Source organism: Metopolophium dirhodum, chromosome 9 (genome assembly GCF_019925205.1).
Source record: "Metopolophium dirhodum isolate CAU chromosome 9, ASM1992520v1, whole genome shotgun sequence".
Lineage (NCBI taxonomy): Eukaryota > Metazoa > Arthropoda > Insecta > Hemiptera > Aphididae > Metopolophium > Metopolophium dirhodum.
This window is the reverse complement of record NC_083568.1, coordinates 17,648,833-17,671,200: the sequence shown is the minus strand read 5'-3', so window position 1 is coordinate 17,671,200 and position 22,368 is coordinate 17,648,833. Positions and strand designations below refer to the sequence as shown.

Here is a 22,368-nt window from a genome sequence, read left to right as displayed (position 1 = left end):
TCCCAGGTCAAGGATAATAAGATAAAAAGATGCGTCCTATAAACGTGGTGTCATCATTACAACTTCTATGCCCATTTATGGGTCTATACAATATATACACGGAAAAGTTACTAGGTTATAGGTACCTATATAAACATCATATTCATTAATAAACAAGTCGAAGGATGTAAATAAATATTTAAAAAAATACTTGATTACTCATTTTTCCGATATATTATATAATAGGTATACCCATTTATATATCCATGATAAAAGCTAAAAAGTATTAACAAAATTAATAATAATAATGTTTTTACTTATTAGTTATTATAATAAAATTAATATAAATATTAATTAAATTAATATTAAGATTAATTCAAATATTCAATAATAATCTCTAATATACATGTAAGAAATTATTTCAAAATATTTATTTGAAATTAAATTCAATCCACATAATATATAGGTACTACGCGTGTAAATTACACAACTTACCCGTTCTAATTCTCTAGGATCTGTATCCCTGATTGATTTCAATGTAGTTTTTCCATTTAAAACAAAATCTCCTGATAACACTTGTCCTACTCTTGGTATAAGTTTTGAAACAAACTTTGATTGCTCCCATAATTTTGTTGTTACGCATTTTGCTAAAATGCACGCGACTCTGGCTATTTCGAATTTCGTACCTTTGAACGTGATATCTCTTAAAGCTGAAACATATAAATATCTTAATTACGTGTTACATAGAGACTATACGCAGCACTGTAGCTTGCAGCAATGCAGCCATACCTTTAGTTAATCGTGTTGAAATTAAAATTATTTTACTCGCGTCTTGTGCTAGCGAACTGTCCGTAATTTTTAACGTCCCTAGGGTTGCTTGTAAAAGGCTATAAATAAGGGACAATGACGTTTGAAGTCATATACAAAATTAATTACATAAATATAAAAGAAATTGTCTATAGACAGGTTACCTATTTTAAATGTAAATAAAAAGTTACCAATTGATTTTAGTTTCTCTAGTATTTATTCCTCCTTCGATAGGAAATCGTAAAACATTTGCGTCAGGTAATTTATTTTTATTCAAAATATTTAAAATTCCCTTTTCGGATCTTCTCAGATTGATGTACTCAAATTCTTTAGAGTGAGCCAATAATTGTATCATATCATTTAGGCTCTCAGTTCCTTTTAGCTAAATAAATGTCAACAACATCACACTATAACTGTTATACGTATTTCGACAAAGACAATACAATAATTTGCTCAAATTATCAATATTTTCGGTCCCCGTATTGGTAGACGTCTTATTTTAGATTTATAAACTCAACATTTAGAATAATGAGTTTCATGAATTATTGTAACGACCTTATACTTTATTTTATACGTGTTAACATGTGTAGATATTTATCAGTTATAAGTGTTGGCATCATAGCCATAATCTGTTATCACTAATAGCCGTATAATTGTGCCACTTTTTAAAACTATAAGAGTATATGTACATTAATAAATTATTAATAGGTATAAGTCACTTATAGGCTATTGGACTTCTAAAATAATTTTGAAAGATGCTCAATTTTATTTCATAAATAAATGAATGGAAGTTTAAAATAAAGGAATATTTTTTTATAGATGCAGACAACTATTTTAATATTACTCATGTCTTAATTGATATTATACAGAGTGATTCATCAAGTATGCCCATTCTCATTTTTTAATCTAATGATTCATTTTGATTTTTGGAATTTTCAAATATACTCTTTGTTCTGTGGAAATACAAATTCCTGTTTTACAAATGAGAACCCTCCTTTTGTACTGTATATTATTTAGCGGATAACATTTCTAAGTATTTTGACGTATCAAAATCCAAATTCGAACGAGTTGTTCTAAGTTATTAACTTTGTGCGCTTATGATAATATAGGAACCATGCAAATGGGTTTGGAAGATACAGAGCTATGGTGACTTGAAAATTGTAGTAATCAATACTAATCTATCAACATTTAGGTATAATTTGTAAAAATGGTCCAAATATATTATAAACGCTATAGATCTAATATTACATATATTTTATATCTTTGTAAAACCATTTTTAAGTTCTGTTATCCTTGGTATAACAATTTTAACGAATCACTGTGTAGTATCTCTGTATATATAATATTGGGAACATATTGAACATACTTGCATATATTTTTTCATTGTTATAAAGCTTATTGAATACTTAGCCATTATTTCGCATTCTGGTTTTGAAGTGATTTCATTATGTCCATCGACAAAATTGATTAACCCCGTGCATGCTAATGCCTTGATCTCCGTTAAACACAAATCTGAAATTGTCAATAACTTATCGGATTATTAACTATTGAATACATAAGTTGGTTTTTAGTACAATACTATAGCTGCGTCATAAAAATAACATAAATAGACAAAGGTATTTAAGTAAATAAATTTAAGTATACACTAACACACTGTGTATTATTCATATTGTTTAATAAAATCTACATTTATATCATTGCTTCACTTATTTCACGCACTCGCAATGTCTAGTATGATAGGTCTGATAAACGGGTACAATAAGCATTGTTTTTTTATACATTTGGACTTGTATGATACTTACAATGAGTAAAAATTTCCTTATCATGTAGTTGTCGTCTATGGAAATTAATCATTAATGCAGATTTTGATAGGAAATCCTCGGTAAAAATAAATTATATTCTATATAATATTAAATACCTAAGTAGGTATACGATATAAAATAAAAAAGATTTAAAAAGCTTAAAATTCAACGCAAAAACGCAACCGCGGTCTGTATAGTAGGCACTATAGTGTTTATTACACTATAGTATGATAATATAATATATAGCATTACATTATAATATTAGGTGACCAAGATAAAAACCAAGTATGTAATACACTAACTTTGTAGCCTGTTTTCTATTTCTTGGAGATTAAGATTTTTGATCATTCCGTAATTTTGAGGCGATTTACACGCTCGGACATATAAAAACGTCGATCTTATCCATTCTATTGCAACCGTTACGTTGTAGATCGTACCCAAAAATATCTCTGCATTCATGTGTTCAATCAAACATTTATGAAGATGACTCTCTATAAAATGGTTGCCGATCAATATCTCTTCGTAACGATTCTATATAATAAGTAAATTTATTCAAATTAAATACTGAGTAAAAATAGCCAAAATATGATAAATCTTTACAGTATTTATAAATATAATATATATAATATACCTATATAATAATTATAAGAAAACTTTTTTTTTAAAAAAACCTCGTTTATTTATAAATTTTTACAAAAATTATATTTGATATATTAAATGTATGTCATCCAAAAAAAAAATATACATGTTTAATTCATCAGCAGACTTCATATATTTATAACATTAGGTACTAAGGTTTAATATCAATACTCAAACCGTCAACAACTCTCGTATGCAAGCGTTTTCTTCGTCCTTTAATTTGGACCTATACTATATAGGTATATTATAGATATAATAATAATAATAATAATAATTTATTTACGGAAATAAATTCCAATTACAAAAAAATAATATGTGCCCTGAGTCCTGAGTTCCTGACCATACAAACACCATCCAAATGATTTATGTCTTTCGGTCTATCTGTCTAAATGTCTCATCTCATCCTAAGTTCCCTGGATCATAACTAATAAATTATTTAACAGCGACTTACAACTTAAAACAATAAGAGAAACTATTAACCAAGAATCTTATACAAGAATCCACGACAAACTATATACAAGCAAAGTATAAAACAGTGATCTATACACCTCAAGCTCGTGTTTAATAAATCATTTCCAGACATTTAACAAGACAGCTCAACCAAACCTACTGACCCAGAGATCTTCTCAGTGTGAAGTTGAATGAAAAACAAATTTCCAAGTAGCTCTATAATGGTTCAGGGAGTTTTATTTCAAATCTTAATTCTAAAGCTACGAAATATTAGTTTAAAATGTAGCCTCTAGATTGTAAATATTCTAAAATTAACGTATTCCTAAAAATAACAATATTATCATTAGAGATTATTTACATAAATTAACTAATGTTTTCTATCTATGAAAATTAACAAGTCATAATATAATATGTTTAATAAATACCACATACTAATTACTATTTACTAGATAATAATTATGCTCAAATTATTTTATTATAAAAATATTAATAGATACCTATACAGAAAACAATATTTTATCCAGCAGTATTAAAATGATTGACACAATAAATGTTACATTACAGCATATACAGATAGTAACACATAAAACATGTTATATGTTGTTATTCGTGTACTAAAGCACTATAATGGCACGTTTTATTCGTATTGCGTATATGATCTCTGGTCCGTTTCGAAATAAATTACTATAGTATGTAGGTACATAATGTCAATTGATTAATCATTTTTGACCCCTATCAGTTTTAATTCAAAACGTGCTTAACGTTCAATAAAATAAATTATTCTTAATTTTGTGTTTAATTCCAATAAAGTAAATAGGTACACATAATATATTACCGCTGATGTTCCAATGTTTTTACTATTATAAATAAATGAAGAATAATCTGTAATTAATTTTATGATAGTGAATATTTCGATTTTAAATGCTTAAAATTGAAATGCCTCCCAAACTTTAAACGTAAAATTCTGTTTTAAGCTCATGTACCGCTATGACTCACAAGACAATGATTATGACATTTTTTCACTGTATTTTTACTACTTAATCATATAATATACACTGTTAACATTTTACTATGAATCGTTATTTATTTTAATTTTTTCGTAAGGTCATGTTTTTCTATACGAATAAATAAATAAATAAATCTATACGATTATTATGTAATATAATCTAAGATAAAGGACATCTGATGATGTTTATCTATTTATTTTTTCATATTCCTTATATATTTACGCAATTTTTTGAAGAATTACAAGTACATAATATTATCTTTTCATGTTTTTTTTTTATGATAAAATTTCAATAACCATAGACGGCCTCTATTTATAGATTTCAGCATTATAATCAAAAGTATTTAGGCAAATGTATTATTTTAAATGATATTTACACTTATTAGGTGATTGGTTTTTATTATCCTTTTAACATTATCAATTTATTAAATTGCCTATTTACGACTATATACAGTACACGTGAATGATAAACTAACATATTTTTAAAATATCATAATTTATTTATTTATTTTATAATATTTATAATAGGGCATAGGTACCATTGTTATTTGTTACATTATACATAAATAAATCAATTAAAATTTGAAAATATCTAGAACGATGAGACACTAACGTTTTTTAGAACACCCAATTACTAACATTTAAATTTTTTTTTCAAAAATGATTATTACGTTAATCATACCAAGCGCGTGTGTGCAGAACGCATAATACATGTATAATGGGACTATACGTGGAAACTTTACAATGAGACAATCATAACACTCGCTTACATGATATAAGTTTGGATTATAGGCTAGTTTTTATTTTTGTATTATTGTTATTTTTGTAAAGCGTATTGTTGACAGATAGGTGTGTATGATCAATCTACTTTCACAGTAATAATTCCAAGAAAGGGTTTGCCATTCACAAAGGTCACACAATAACCTCTGTGGAATATTATGAACACATACCTACTTGAAATACCTAGTTCTAACTGATATAGTAAATACTATGTAGTATACACATTATATTTATGTATGTATTAAACGGATTTAGGTATTAACATTTTTATAGAATTCCTATGGAAAAAACATATTCAAAATAAATAAAGCTACAAGTTAGGATGTATTTACTTTGCTTTGATAAAAATAAATTCAAAGCTCATACGAATATTATTGTTCTAAAAACTATAATATGGTTACGAACCTACATAGTATTATTCTCAAGCCGGATTCACAGCTACGTCATCTATTGGATCATGTGCATCTTATCGGTTCTTATTGGCTGTTAGTTGTTACAATCATGGTATCAATCAATAACCATAGTCTATCTAGAAATTTCCAGAGTTAGGGTGAACTCAAATTGTCGACACGTTACGACAGCTGTGAACCCGACTTTATTCGTAGAATTTATCTATGAATAATAGAAAATTATATAATACCATGTTATAACATTATAATGTATAACTGTTTTTTTTATGTAGGTATACCAATAAAATAAACCAGGTAGATCGACCAGACAAATCTGCAAAGTCTTGTTTTTGTAACTATAATATAGCACGTAGTTTTTCTCTATTGTCATACTATAATAACTGTCCATTATATAAGCTAAGATCGTGTTTGGATTTAATTGAAACCCTCAAAATGAATATCTTACTAGAAAACAATGGTGGTCCAGCTTTATGTAGTTGCCTCCTATATAATAATTCCCATATCTCGAGTATACCGAGTACCTATATCCAATTTACGGTTATTTTTTATCTTACGGCTTTATCGCAATACCAATGACTCGGAGTCCAGACTTATTTTCTTCGACCATTTCCTAATGCGGCGGAATCTATAATCTATACAACATAATATGAGACCGATAGCTTACAAATGTAATATGTAATATGGTCCATGATTACATATTGTTTGCACAGTATATTATAGAGTAGACAATGGAACGTTTTTCGTCCTTTTATCCTATTACTAGATACAAGTTAGGTACCTATCACAAAAGAGTAGAAAATAATGAATGAATCAGCAAACGTTCCATGTATGTAGGTATGTTTAAATTGTTGAGTGTACGTGATCCCGTCTCTTATTGCATGTATAAATTGCTACAATATTTACACAATAAAGTGTAATTTAAAATAATTACATACACCTATGAATACGTGTAATGTATTTAAATACATTACATATTGATATATAACAATGTTTTGTCATTAAAGAAAATATCATAAACCATAATAATATTATATTATAAATTATAATAGTTATTAGTTAACACCGCATTACCTATAGGTTTATAATGCATGGTTGAAAACTTTCCAATAATATAACTAGGATTAAATAGTAAATACATGCAATCTATATTAAATATGAAATAAATTGAATTTGTTTGAATTCGGGACAAAATTCCTACTATAATAATATACGAGATATTTGAAATAATATAAAATAAAATTGGTGGGGATTACATAAGAACTTTATACGTAATCCTTCTCCATTATCGTCACACAATATTTAAAAGACCCTAAAGTAGTACAGAACCTACATATAATGAAACAAAAACGCACAGGGTGATTTGTGTACTTAGATTATACATAGATAAAAGATAAATACAAAATATTGTATAGAATATTAATACCTATATTATTCCATAGAGTATAGTAGTATACTCACTATTTTACATTCTCAAGCCACTTATACTGTTATAACTATCAGACAAAATTAAAAATATTCAATTACCTATACCATTTTCATTTCACTGTACAACAATACGTAAATAATATAACTAATAAGAGATTGGTTTGACTCTCCTTCAACGCTAAAGTCTTAAGCATAAGCTCTATAAGGGTACACTCCATAAACTGAACGTTCATAGTTCAATACGATTATAATTTATAACAATATCCATCAAATTTATCAAGTTAGTGCCGCACAGTAATAATATTTAACAGAGCGTTACGCGAACGAGTGTGTTATGTGTTGTTTTATTAGGAGTTGTGACATCATTAAAAGATCCGGCTAAAGAATTATAAAGTTAACCTTTACTTTTGTAATGAATAATAATTCAATTGTATAGCTTCCGGTTATTTTATTATTTTTATTACATAAATCATTATTCCTTTACAGTAAATACTCATTTATTTTGACAAAATTACAATATTAAAAACCAATTAAGTTATTGTAAAATTGATAGATAAAACACTAATAACATGGTATTATAACTAAACGAAATTTATACAGAACTCTTAAAACTAGTTAAAAGTATTGAACATATTTTTATTAAGCATTAATGTGTTATAAAAGCATATTTATTAGAGCACCTACTACCTAATATTTTATAAATATATTATATATATAATATATATACGTACATATTAAATGTAATATATTATATATATATATATAAATCTTTTATATTTTCTTATAACTCATACCTTGAACTTAAGTTATCGTTATTTAATTTTCTTTTAGATATCTAATTCTGAGTAGGTATTCTATTGTGTAAATATTAGATATACAACATAAGCATTTATAAACTGTATCAGTGTATGTAGTAGTGTATTAAAACAAATAAGGAATGTATCTCCAGACGTACTATTATGTCCCCTGTATTTTATAATATTCTCATTTTCCGATAACCGTACAAATTTTGGTAACTATGATTTGCATTATTTTGAACTTGGATAATTACATCATAGATCTCAAAATTAAAATCTTAAAAAAAAAAACAATAAATATTTTATTTTACGTAGCATCGGTTGTAGTGGATAAATAGTGTAGTAGTGAAAGGGTTAATTAATCAATTACTAATATTAGTATTTAGTAACTAAAAATTAATTCTTAGTTACATTTTAGATTCTGAGCGAAGCGATAAATGTATTGATTTTACAATGATGTGTGTTTTTTTTTTATTTTTTTTATTTTTGTGTCTGTCATCACCTTTTAGGACAGTAAAAGTGCTTGGATTTTCTTCGATAGTAAATTTTCTGATAGGAAAGTGAATCTAGTTGGTACTTTGGGGGGTCAAAAGCGACGTGAAAAACAAAAGAAAAATTAAGGAAAAACGGGAATTTTTACGCAAAATCTGTTTTTGAGAAAATCGATTTTGGTTTTTGGTGTAACTCTAAAACAAATGACCGTAGGGACATGAAATTTTGACTGAATGACTAGAATTTTGACTAGAATTTTCTATACACCATAAAATTTACAAAATATTTTTGAGCTGTTTACGGCCATTGTCAGTTTTAAATTTTTTTAGTTTTTTTTTCTATAAATATCAATAAAATTTTATCTGTTGAGTAAAAAAGCTTGAAAATTTAATAGAGGGCTCCTAGGTTATTGTTTCAAAGGCAGATGAAAAAAATTAAAAATCCTTAGTCACAGTTTTTAATTATAAGCATTTAAGTTCAAATTTTGACAAAATACGGAAAAATCACGAAAAATAGCAAATTATTTTGATGAGAATTCATAAAAATTTTTCTTTTTAAATCTAAGATTTGAAAATGTAATATAAGATTACTCATAATTTTGTCTACCTTTATCAAAAAAAAAATGTCTAGAAGAAACTTAAATTAAATTTTTTATGAGCGTCTGAAATTTATATTTTTACAACATTTGATATTTACTCGATTTCTCATGTAACAATTTTCTTATTTTATTGTAATTAAAAAACGAATGACTGTAGATACTTGAAAATTTCACTGAATGTTTATATTAGCATTTTCTATACACCATAAAATGTTGAAAATATTTTGACTCTTTTTGAGCTGTTTACGGACATTGTCAGTTTTCAATTTTTTTAGTTTTTTTTTTCTATAAATATCAATAAAATTTTATCTGTTGAGTAAAAAAGCTTGAAAATTTAATATAAGGCTCCTGATATATCGTTCTAATAGCAGTTGAAAAATATTAAAAATACATAGGCACAATTTTTTTTTATAAGCATTTAAAGTTCAAATTTTGACAACATTTATCAAATTTATAATTTATTAATTATTTTGTAGTTAAAAATTTATAAATTTTTAACTTTTATGGCTAAGGATTGAAAATTTAAAACAAGGCTCCACGTAAATAGGTTATATATAAATTACTTTATTCACAATAATATCATCAAATATACTTGGTAAAATCATAGGCTGACTGACCGTTTTCGCTCAGAATCGTTTTTCTTATACAATGATATTATGTCATTGAATTCAAATTTAACACCATCCATTACAGTGATCCACTTGTAACCTACTGTACAGCAGAGCGACATCCACTTATCCACCTTTTTTTTAATACTATATCCAAGATAATTGAGAATCGAACATATTAGCAAACATGAAAGCTTAGAGACAAGTCCTGAGTATAAACTTTGAGTTTATTTTATGTTCCATAAATTAGTTCAAAAATATAACTACAAATAACCTACATATAACCTAACAAATTAGTAATTACTATAAATGACTAACGAGTGCCTCTGACAACTCCTATAACTATATATTTTTATACCAAAAATTACGAATATTAAAAATAATGTTGATTTAATCTTTGTAAAAAAATCACAAAGTCAAATATTGCTTCCGCTTAAACAAAATCGTTTAAGTTTGTTGGCTTAAGTGTTAAAAACTTAAAACGTTTAATTTCAGAGTAATAGATTCCTGAAAATATTAATTTAGATATTCAAAATTATAAGATTATGGTTGAATTTAAAAATTATTTTTACTTAAATATTTTTGAACAGGCTCTGTTTTATTAAGAAGGCTACCCATTTTGTAAGTGTATTTAAAGAATGGCAAGCCTATGTAATTATTACTGAGGAGCTTGTTTGCAATGTCGGTTGCGCGTTGAGTTCAAAGGTTAACATTGCATGTGGATTCGTAAATGCGAAGAAAGCATAACGTAATATCCAACGCCAAAGAGCAATCACTCATTTATTTCTAGCGTATGGACATAGATAATGGATTACGTTAATTGCACATTAAATAAGATTCAGACCGAATAAAGTAAACAGTAAATACAAACTATACAATAATGAATTTGACCCATACAGCCAGCTTTAACAAATATACGTTTATTAAAGAAATATTTAAGTACCTAGTATATATCATATAAGCAATGTAAAATGTTTTAAAAAAGAAAAAAGTTAAATTCCCATTTTTTAAGCGTTTAAAATTAAGTTCATATTAGATTCATATAATACTGCAGTGTATTACAAAATAAATTGAATACAGTAACTAGATACTTGGAAATCGGTTATTAATAGTGATTTATACTTTATGTCTATATGTATTGAAAATAAATCTTACAGGGATAACGGGGGCACAAACAAGGTATTGGTTAATATTGATAACTGAATAATATTGTATTAATTAAATTAATATAAATTCTAGATTATATTAAATATTGACATAACGTAATTCCATAAATGTCTTAATAATTTATAAAACACCTAAAATAAAAACTCTGTAAAAAGAAGACCAATGTTCAGGATTTTAAAATGAAATATATATATTTTGTAAGTTGGTTTATTTGCAAAATGATTTTGAGTGTAGTTAAAAACGCACTGACTCCCATTACTTTTTTGACTCTAAAATGTGTGTGGATGTGGGTGAAAAACCTATTAAGAAATAAAAAAAAATAACCAATTCAAAGTATTACAATAATTGTAGGTATTTGGTCTAAAATTATTTTTATTGGTCTAAAAATATGCTATTAGAAACTTTTAGAGTTCGAAAATCTTATATGACAATCTTAAAACTTTTGTTATCACGTACATTTTTTATTTTAATGAGTAATATTTTTTTTATTGATATTTATCATTCATTGATATAGAAAAAAACAATACTTTGTACAAGGCGAGTTAAAATGTACTATCATTAAAAAATAATGTTTCATTTCCAACTACATAAAAACATTAATATTTTGGAGTAAATGTTTTAAACATTTTTTTATTTAGGTATAATTTGTACTTTCCTTTCAGGGCGGAGCAACATTTTACTATAAACTCTACGGGGGAATAAAAAGGGAGAGGTTTATATTTAAAGGAGACACAAGCCAATATGAAATCAATTACAAAGATTTGATTTCGCTGTAAACATATAAACTATACTATAAAAGTTTAATTTTACTATATAGTGTTATAAAATATTACATTTTTATTTTTAAATATTTAAAAGTGTTGTATAATTATTAAAAAAAATTTATAAATATGATGCTGGTAAAAGAAGGATTATTCTGTTTCATTTTATTCACATGGATATTGCTGATCCAAGGTCGTCCTCAAGGGGACTCCATGACTAAAACTTCAGAAAAACCAGAGCCAGTAAGTACTAAATCGATTAATTTTCTGAATTACTATTCAAAATGTCATACTAAAAATAAACTTACAAATATAGTAAACAACAATAATTTAATTAAAAAAATATAAAATACATTTCAAAATTATATTATTCTAATTTAATTATTTTTCATTAGAATATTGATAGAAATTAAAGAAATATTAAATAATTCAATACTTTGTTTTTAATTTTAACATTGTATCTAACAATTGTAATAGGCTCATACTTATTATGGGATAACTTTGTAAGGTTTTTAGGAAAATGCAAAAGTTCACTAGTGGTTTAGTGTGCCACTGTGGCGCGGTTTTTGACTTTCCGGATGGGTGACCACCGGAGTTTAAGTGAAAAATCCTTGCCACACATACACGTATTCAAACCAATAATACCCTTCCCTACAGTAACAGGCAAATTACCTTAGTGGTCGAAGTCTTAACTCAAAAATAAAAAATAAAAAAGTTCACAATTTATTATTATTATTATTATTATTTTATTCATAGTGCAGCATCATCTACTAAGTTATTAGCTTATAACAAAAACCATATTAGTTACATATAAATAATACAATGGTTTCCTTAGATTAGGTTGTTCATATCAATAAGTTTTAGAAATGTGATTATTTTGTTGGTGCGTTGTCTTGGATTAGACTAAGGGCTTCGAAGAGGATGTCAAACATTTCTAGGCTAATTATTATTTAAATATACAAAACCAAAACTATAATAAAGGTTTTTTTAATTTAAAAGCAATGATTAATCTTTACATTTTAAAAATAATTTAGAGCAAAACTAGGGTTATCCACCAAAACGAATGAAGATTTTTTTAAAAATTTTTAAACCGATTGTTTATATTTCCACGTCAGATTTATGAAATTTTCAAAATTACCAGTCTGAAGTTAATCTGTCTAACCAAGAAACTAAACACAGATTGAAAACATCTTAAGTACTGTTAATAAATGATTAAACTATTCTATTTTATTTATTTTATCAATATATAGCTCTGCATAAATCTCAGGAGCTTAAATATATTTTACCTATGTTTAAATATTTAGATAAGTTTAAAACAATAATTATCAGCCTTTTATATTATTAATATTAATTAATTTTGAAATATTTTTATATTTTTCTTTTTTATGAAATATGCTATAATTTAAATTACGTTTAATCTTTTATATACGATTACATTTTTGTTTTATTATAATTTGTAATAATTAGTTCATTATATTTTACTTAACAACGAAAACATTAAAACAAATAGTATAATAGTAACCAGTAATATAATTTTTTACCTCGTGACATTTTTCTGTCTCCTAATCTCATAAAATCTTAATAATAGCCTTATTTATTATTGTGGACATGTATTATATTACAATATATAAATTTTAGGTACCTAGTTACATTTTAAAATTGGCAAAATAATTTTATTTTAATAATAATTATATACAGAATGATTCAATTAACGTACTACAGCCATCATTGATATTAACGGCTAATTTATAATGTTTAATCAATATTCTATATGTACATTATATACCTAATATAAAATATTATCCATTTCTTAGTAAAAATTTAAAATTGTTTTGATGAGTAAATTAAATTGCCCCACAACCTATTTGGATTGAATTATTATTATTTTAATAATAAGACTTTTCAACATAAAATCCCATTTTGATCCATACATACAACATACTAGTAGGTACGTGTTTAAATATCTGTACCTATACCTACACTCGTAACACAACACGTTAACAGTTATTATACCAATTATATTAACTTTATAATACACGTTTGTTTATCTTACGAGTTACTGGCATCTATTTAGTCGTTACCTTTTATATAATATAACAGACACTATTTGGAGAAGAGAATTATCTAAGTGCTATTTTCTATTCTATAGTAAGTAAATTAAGTATTTCTATAAGTGTGCAATAGAAATTACTTATTAAACATATTTAGCTACGATATAAAATATCTAACTTAAGTTTTTACATAATATTGGATTCACAAATAAAACTTTAAATTTTTCTAAAATAAAAATCTGTGAATAATACAATTTGTCATAGATAAACTATATTTTAGAAAAAATATAAGTACTATAATTTACGATGTTACTATTGGGGGGGGGGGGGGGGGGGGGAAGAAATGCTCATTGTACTTTCCATTCCATCATATTAGTTATCGCGCCTATGCCACACTTAAAAAATTAAGAAAGTAAAAGGCTTATTTAATATTTTTAAAAATATTAGAAATATAAAAACCAAGTTTTCTGTCATAGATAAAATATAGGTAGAAGGAAATTATATAGTGAAAACCTTTAATAGTGACCTAATATTTTGATCTCCTACTACTTTTTTTTATATTTACAAATATTTAATTTAATTAATTATTTCAAGTACGAATACCAATACAAAGTGGAAGATAAACCAAGTGGAAATTACTATGGGCAAAACGAAGTTGGCAAAGATACAGGTCGCATAGAAGGATCGTACTTTGTATATCTTCCGGATGGTAGACTCATGACGGTCACATACTACGTTGATGGAGAAAGTGGTTTTGTACCAAAAATCACCTTCCAAGATAATGCTAGCCCATTTGGCAATACTGAATCAAATTCTATTCAGAGAAGATAGAACAATTTAATAAATAATTTGTACTCTTTTGTTTAAATATTTTCCATACTTTAAAAAATTCATGCAAAATATGAACAGATATTCTCGGCACAATTGTATAATATTACCTATAGTATATACCTACTGTATTAGATATTATATGTACCTATTATACGTAAACATAACGCAATTGAAAAAAAATATATTATTGTTACTTGTTTGTATTTAATTAACTTCACAATTTATCTTAAAAATACAGACCCCTCATTATTGTACATAATAGAAAATGTATCCACCATATATTATACACATTTTACACTTGCATATAACAATATAAATGTTACGTTGATACCTATATACATTTATATAGGCCGATATTATATGTGCTTTTGAATATTTTTAAATTAATATAGGTAGGTATTCTATGCTGTTTGAAATTGTTAAATTTGTATTTCTGTTATTAATTTTAAAGCATATGATTTTGTAAAACTGTATAAAATGAATAAATGCTGATAATAGCTATAATATGTAATATAATTATGTTTGAGTTGTTTCACTGTTTTTACATGTATAATGTATATTGTATAAAATTACAAATAATTCAATTTAAGTCAACAACCATTCCTTAAATTAATTGTATATCTTAACAATTGAAATTTTCATTACTTAAGTATTAATATCTAATGCCAGACTCAGCGTATGCCTTCATTTCCAAGTAAATATTTATTTTCATTTTTTATAATTCACGCCAAACAGAAATGTTCAAATATTGATGAAAATTACAAACTAAATTTAGAATAAATTCCTAAGTGTAACAGATAGGTTTAGAAATGTAAATTAAATAAAAAAAAAAGTAGAATAAGATTCTCGGAACAGAATAAAAGTTTAATATATAAATAGATTATAATCTGCATGATTTATTTTAAGTAACATTTTATGAATGGGATTATTATGTCCGTGTTCCACGAGTTGTGTGGTTAGGTACGACGAATAGCTGGTGAATTCTAGAGTTACGGGAAGGAACACGGTAGGGGATCTAGAAAAGGGGATCATCTATGGAATCAAAGAAGGGAAGAAATGAAGTTGGAATAAGCGTCGAGGTATCGAGAAGAAAAAGTAGTAATTTTGAGGGCGCCATGAATAAGGGAATAGTCGAGAAGATCTATCTTAAGAATGAAGAAAGCTTAAGACAACCATTTGTTTTACTCACGCTATAATATTATTTATTAATTAGTCTTTTTCAAGATATAGTTGCCAAACTACACACTCTAAAATGGATCGCACCAAGTCAAGAGTGAGGATGCAAAAGCAGCTATAGCATAGGTAAAAGTTTTATAAAATATAATAATGATATTTTCATAGAAATCATGTATTTTTCTATATTTTATATAAGCCATAAGGTGATTTTTGTCTACACGACTATATTCATTATTTATAAACATTTAAGCTTTTAGGAAAAATTTTTTTATTAACTTTACTTAAGTTGTAAGATACCTACTTTCAAATTATGTTATATTTTAAGTAATTTTAATAATAACAATGTATAGTGCATGCATTGCAATATTTAAAAATTGAGTACTTATACTTATAAATTATTGTATCATACCTTCATTGATGTTTTCGTCATAATGATAGCAGTAGCAGTACTATCAAATTGAGGTCTTCCAGCTCTTCCAACCATTTGTAATATTTGACATTCGTTATATTCTTTATAGCCATTAAAGGAATAATATTCAGTAGATTTTATAATAACTAAATGTGCTGGTAAATTAACTCCCATTGCTAAGGTAAATTATAATAAATTCAATATTAATTTATAAGATTACTAATATTATCCATTGGTAAGTTTACGAGGATCAATACCTAAAGTACTAGTAGCAATAAGTATGTTTAAGCATCCATTACAAAACATATTTTCTACTACACTTCTTTCTTTGATAGACATGCCAGCGTGGTGAAAGCCAATGCCGAATTTAAACATTTCTATAAAATGTATACAATCCAGGTAAACAATAATACTTTATATTATATACGTATACTTTTTTAATATTTGTTATTATTTAGTGTTGCACACTGTTTTATTAAAACTGTATTGGTTCATTTTAAGTCCAGGGATTAAAATTACAATAAACATTTTTTTTTTTAAAGTAACATTAATTACAACTGATATTTGTAATATATAACTATATTATACAGTTTAATATTTATGTAAAATGTAAAATATATTATAATCCAAATACCCAATGTATAAAATACTAAACTATCAGTATAAATATCAAATAGGTTGCCAAAGGTAAAAAGAAGATACATTTAATGAATTTGAATTATATTTTATTCCAGAACAACGTTCAAGAAATATTGTAAATGCCAAATGTATATTAAAGAATATTTTTAATACCTTTAATTTTCTTGTTATTTATTTCCTTTGAAAATTCGTTGATACAACGTAGTTTCTCGTCAGATAATGAAATTGTAATGTCTTTCACTAAAATACTACAAGTGAATTCTACGCTTTTCCTTGTAGAACAAAATATCTAAAATTTGTTTTTAAAGTTAGAATTGAACCTAAAAATAAAGTTTATATTGGATTTATATGGTAAGTATTTCCTTACTAAGGTCGGTCGCCCATTTGAATACTGTCTTATTAAAGGTTTAAGTTTATAGGTAAGATCAAAGTCAAATTTGAAACTACTTGTCTTATAGTTATAACCTAATACAATTTTTTGTAATTTCACCGGTCTTTCGTCTTCAGTACTTCTGTGAGATATTACGTATTAATATTAAATAATTAATAAAATAATATTATAAAAATATACAATATTAAATAGAATAGCAAAAATAGTTTTAAAAAGAATTCTCATTTCATTTTTTTATAAAATGTAATTGTATAATTGTATCATATAAAATATACTTCAAGTAATGGGCAGACTCATTTTGATCATTAGTTAACCATTTTGCAATATCTTCAACATTTGTCACTGTAGCAGATACAGCAACAAAACGTAATGTAAAATCATTTATTTTTGGCTGCTGAAAAATAAAATTTGGTTTATTTCTACTCATGTATTTATATAATATAATATATTATATAAATGTATTTACAATTTTTGGAATTAGTTTTATGCGACTGACAATAGTTTCTAATGTAGCACCACGAATCCCATCGTTTATTAAATGAACCTTTGAAATGTATGGAATTTAATTTAGAATTTTATAAAATAGTTCGATAATGACCTACCTCATCGATCAAAAAAAGTTTGACCATGTACATTTGATACTTAAATTCTTGAAATTTTTTGGTCAATGAATCCCATTTTTCCGGAGTAGTTATTATCAACTGATAATTAGTAATTAAAGATACATAATCGAGAACTTCTGAATCCCCAGTTATTTCAATACATTTAAGTCCATGAACTGTAAATTTATTTTTCCAATCTTCATGACGTTCTGAACACAATGCTTTTATTGGAGCCACTAACCACAAATTAGTATTAATAATAAAAAAAATACATACAAATATACAATATGTATAAATGTATAATATTATGTTGACTTTGATTACATATCATATGTTTTATTTTTATAGTACATGTAACTATGTAGGTAAGTAATCTAAACGTATACAATATAAAAAAACAAAATATAAATTAATTTACCGTAAATTATTTTAAAGTTTTGTAAATTATTAGAAAACTTGCCGAGCATTTCTAAAAAACGTATTATAGCTAATTCAAAAATAACTGTTTTTCCGGATCCAGTTGGTGAAGACACGACGACTGACTTATCTTGAATATAAACACAATTATAATTGATATTAGTCGTATTCTGTATCAAAATTTTAACTTTTTAGTAATTATCGAACACGATATAGGTTATAACCTAACCTAACCTAACCTACCTTTGTATACTATATAATTCAAAATAAGTATAATTACAACCAAATTGCTCAGACTACATTTGATTACACACCTAACATAGCAAATTAACGTACCCACTACCTACCAAGTTTTGGCAGTTGGGAAGTTACATTAATTGACCCGGGATAAAATAATATTAATCAGTCCATTGTAAAAAATAGAAAGGAAATTATTTTACCGTAATATGATATAGGAAAATTTGTAAATCGTATATTTTTACATGTTTAAGGATTTGAACATATTATTGCAAAAGCAAATAATTCATATTTTAACATATTTTAGTTTATATGTGAACCAAATTAACTAAAACTATTGCTTGCAAAAAATAAAGATACGCGCTCCAATACTAGAATATAAAATATAATCATTGCTTACTATATTAGACCATACCAAAGATAAAAGTACCTATAGTTTTGATTTGTGATACACCTATTTATTGCAATGTAAATACATAGTTATTAAGTATTATATTATTATAACATATATTGAGAACTATTTTAAAGACTTTTTTCATTTGATTTAATATTTGTATCATATTATCTATGTAGTTAACAAAAAACATTTGTTTTCAAAGTTTATAATATTATATTTCAGACACTGCCACGAGCCTGAGCCATGAGCGCCAGAATCGTTCAAAGATAGATTTTTATGAAATTAAAATAAAGTATATAGGGTATATGGATATGTGTCACAGTTACAGCGTGGTGTAAAAATGTGAGGTACAGAAACTGACACTGCGAATCGCGAGTGTGTCTACAACGAAGGAACACGAAGCTCCCGGGTTTATGTCCTCGGACACGCCTTGCGGCATGACCTACGACTACAACTACGGACCTTATATTAGCACGAGGTGCTAGTCAAGAGCCGTAGAGGCCTACGACCGCCAACCGGCGGGCCACCCCACACTTTCGTATGGCCAGAGGACCGCCGGGGACTGACGACCGCACGTCGTCTAAGGACCACGAGCACCGGGCGCGCACGGAGGAATTCTCCGGCGGGCCCGTACCATCCGGCTTGGGCATACAGGTACCTTTCGCCACCTTGGTGGGGTCGCAATCTATCCACGTTGCTTTCCGTTTTTGGTCACGGACAACCTTCGCTGCATATAGCTCCAACGATAAGATGGATGAGCGCTAAGGAGAAGTCCTGCTTCCTCGGCCGGCTGTCACCGTGCGAGTCCGCCTGACTCCATCCACTTGGCAGCTTTCTCCTGGCCAAGCGTGCGACCTTTCCCCACATAGTATGCTCCTGCAAACTGCCACTCCGAAACCAAACCGTCGTCGATCGCGGGCAGTGTCCGCACGCGATCGACGTGTGAGGGCTCGGTGTTAATTTCTCAACACCGAGGGACCCCCCCCACATCCCGAAGTACCAATCTCGTTTCCCGTAAGGTAAAGCACATCATTGGTGGGATGCTCGGATGAAGCTTCGTCGGCGTCTAGCCTCAGCTTATGGTCCTCCCGAGATTCGGGCCGTGTACCGCGGGCTCACGGTGGGCCCAAACAACGAAGGAACAATCGTTGTTCTTAATATGTATTTAGAATGGGTGGGTGTGTAATAAATGTTAAAAATACAAAAAATATAATGAAACAATTGTTTTTTTGCTTAAAAAAATTATTTATATGGCATAAAAATACATATTTTAGATAGGTGAAATATACACAAATAAATATTTTAAACATTGGTTAAAAATAGTATAGTAAATATTATGTCAAAAGTATAATCTTATATTGAAATATTAAAATTATTTATTCGTTTGTAACTAAACTTTTTCAGTTCAAATCCTTATAAATACTATAGATAACTCGATGTATTACAGTAAGTGATCACTGATCATTGATCTGTTTTTAAAAAATCATTTGTATTATATACAATATATTATCACTAGCTGATCTTGCACGGCGTTGCCCGTGACAAATTAAATGCCTGTAGATTTACACCGTTAAATGGCCAAATGGGTGCTCCACGTATTTTTAACACAACAATTTGGGTAGTTTTGATCACTAAATACAGATCTAATTATATTATATCCAATAGCAACCCTATACAAACGAAAAAAAAAAAAAAAAAAAAAAAAAATATTCGTTTTTTGTGAGCCAACAAATCTGTAAGTATTCCAACCAACCCGTGACCATTTTATAAAAGTAGAAATTTCCATAAGTATAAATGAAAATAAAAATAATAATTTTAAGTACATTCAGTGTATATTTTATCAAAATTACCGATATATACGGCCCCGCAGTATTAATATAAATTTCGAATGTGGCCTACAATTTGAAAAAAGTTAGCACGCCTGGCTTAGACAATAGTATCTATATAGTATTAGCCATTAAGTACCTACTTATAGTACCTACCTTACATATAAAATAATAGCAGGAACTTACCAGTATTGAAAATAGCGTCGATTGCTTTTGTCTGTATTTTATTGAAGTACGTATAATTTGAAAATATATGTCTATATTTTTCTGCTAAAAATGATTAACCAAAAATAATAATTAATTTTTTTATTTAATACGACGTAGTTTATTATATTATTTACATTTTTGAATTTTTTATATTAAAAAACGTTTCAACAAATATTGTCTAGCACTAATAAGTACCTATTCCGATTATTTATGTCGAAATCAACTTAATATTAGAATATCAACTCTTGAACTATAAACTATAGATTAAACAAAATATTAATTTCTAATTAATATTGTTACCAACTCACGCAATTTATTTACTGGATACAATTGGTTATCACAAGTTGATGAATTCATATCTTCATTTGCATTACCTTTAAAATGTTAAATATTTACATTTAAATGTCACATTCATTTATTTGATATTACAGTAATATACAGGCTACAATTCACAAATATTGAAATATACCATACAATATTTCTGATTTTTATTATTTTTTTTTTTAATTATTAAATTTGATTATTCAAATTAAAGCTATGGTTTCAACAAGTATGCTAGGATGACACAACTTCTCCACTCAGAATAATTTTTCGTATGCAATGGTTAATCATTTAATTTAAGTATAACACACATCCATTGCAATGACATAATAGAAATTCGCTAGACTAAACCGGTTTAAAATTATCCCACATTATCCCGCACCGGGATAATGAACCATGTAAATGATATGGTCCAAACATCCCGGTGCATTATTTTTCACACCGGTTTAGTCTAGCGAATTTCTACATACTCTACAACAGTGATGCCCAACCTTTTTCTTTTGGCGGGACACTTTGGTAAAAAATTATCTTCAAGCGGGCCACAAAGTATAAAAGTACAAAAATAATCTTATATATTAGACTTGTTTTCTTATCTTTTATTGTCTATTGAAAAGATTATGAATTGAGGTACACATCGTTCGTACACATTAGTTTGATCAGTACGTTGTTTTATAAGTACCTACACGGGTGATATCGATATTTAATTGTAAAGTTTCCGTATGAAAATGTCAGACAGAAAAAAAACGCAAATATAATGATGATTGCCGAATTTTTGATGAAAAATGGTCTATAAATTACTTTTTCAATATGAGAGGAGAATATATTGGTTTTTTTTGATAGAGTAAATGAACTTTTAAAATTGAAAAATATTGAACCTCCTAAAAATATTCATTGTATTATTCATCAGCAAGCTCTCTATGGAAAAGCTATAGGTCTCGAACATGTTATGTCTAATGTAACAAAAATTGTTAATTTTATTAGGTCTCATGGTCTTAGCCATAGACAATTTAAAAGTTTTCTTCACGTAATAGAAGCTGAGTACAGTGATGTGGCGTACCATAGTCATGTTCGATGGTTAAGCCAAGGAAAGATTTTAAAACGATTTTTTGATTTACGAGGAGAAATTGAAATGTTCATGATCGA

At 27.1% G+C, this 22,368-nt stretch overlaps 2 protein-coding genes across 2 annotated transcripts in view; one reads left to right on the top strand and one right to left on the bottom strand.

Annotated features, from left to right (window-relative positions):
- LOC132952630 (probable ATP-dependent DNA helicase HFM1) overlaps positions 1-22,368 on the bottom strand; it is a 35,317-nt gene that overhangs the window by 10,094 nt on the left and 2,855 nt on the right. Inside the window, exons 2-16 of the mRNA XM_061024965.1 lie at positions 21,213-21,278; positions 20,884-20,967; positions 18,239-18,367; positions 17,821-18,056; positions 17,685-17,762; positions 17,494-17,609; positions 17,195-17,339; positions 16,981-17,116; positions 16,446-16,565; positions 16,189-16,364; positions 2,891-3,119; positions 2,153-2,298; positions 978-1,168; positions 769-866; positions 475-689 (exon numbers count right to left, since the gene is read on the bottom strand). Of these exons, the coding sequence (XP_060880948.1) occupies positions 475-689; positions 769-866; positions 978-1,168; positions 2,153-2,298; positions 2,891-3,119; positions 16,189-16,364; positions 16,446-16,565; positions 16,981-17,116; positions 17,195-17,339; positions 17,494-17,609; positions 17,685-17,762; positions 17,821-18,056; positions 18,239-18,367; positions 20,884-20,967; positions 21,213-21,278 (2,165 nt within the window). The remainder of the gene's footprint in view (positions 1-474; positions 690-768; positions 867-977; positions 1,169-2,152; positions 2,299-2,890; positions 3,120-16,188; positions 16,365-16,445; positions 16,566-16,980; positions 17,117-17,194; positions 17,340-17,493; positions 17,610-17,684; positions 17,763-17,820; positions 18,057-18,238; positions 18,368-20,883; positions 20,968-21,212; positions 21,279-22,368) is intronic.
- LOC132952631 (pro-resilin-like) lies at positions 11,702-14,878 on the top strand. The gene is made up of 2 exons (XM_061024967.1): positions 11,702-11,964; positions 14,367-14,878. The coding sequence occupies exons 1-2, from the start codon at positions 11,851-11,853 to the stop codon at positions 14,601-14,603; spliced, it is 351 nt and encodes a 116-aa protein (XP_060880950.1). The 5' UTR covers positions 11,702-11,850; the 3' UTR covers positions 14,604-14,878.

What these genes read in the sequence shown, in the direction of transcription:
- LOC132952631 (XM_061024967.1), top strand. Translation starts at nt 11,851, where the DNA reads ATGATGCTGGTAAAAGAAGGATTATTCTGTTTCATTTTATTCACATGG. An exon ending in CTTCAGAAAAACCAGAGCCA is followed by an intron (nt 11,965 to 14,366) that starts GTAAGTACTAAA and finishes AATTATTTCAAG; the next exon opens with TACGAATACCAATACAAAGT.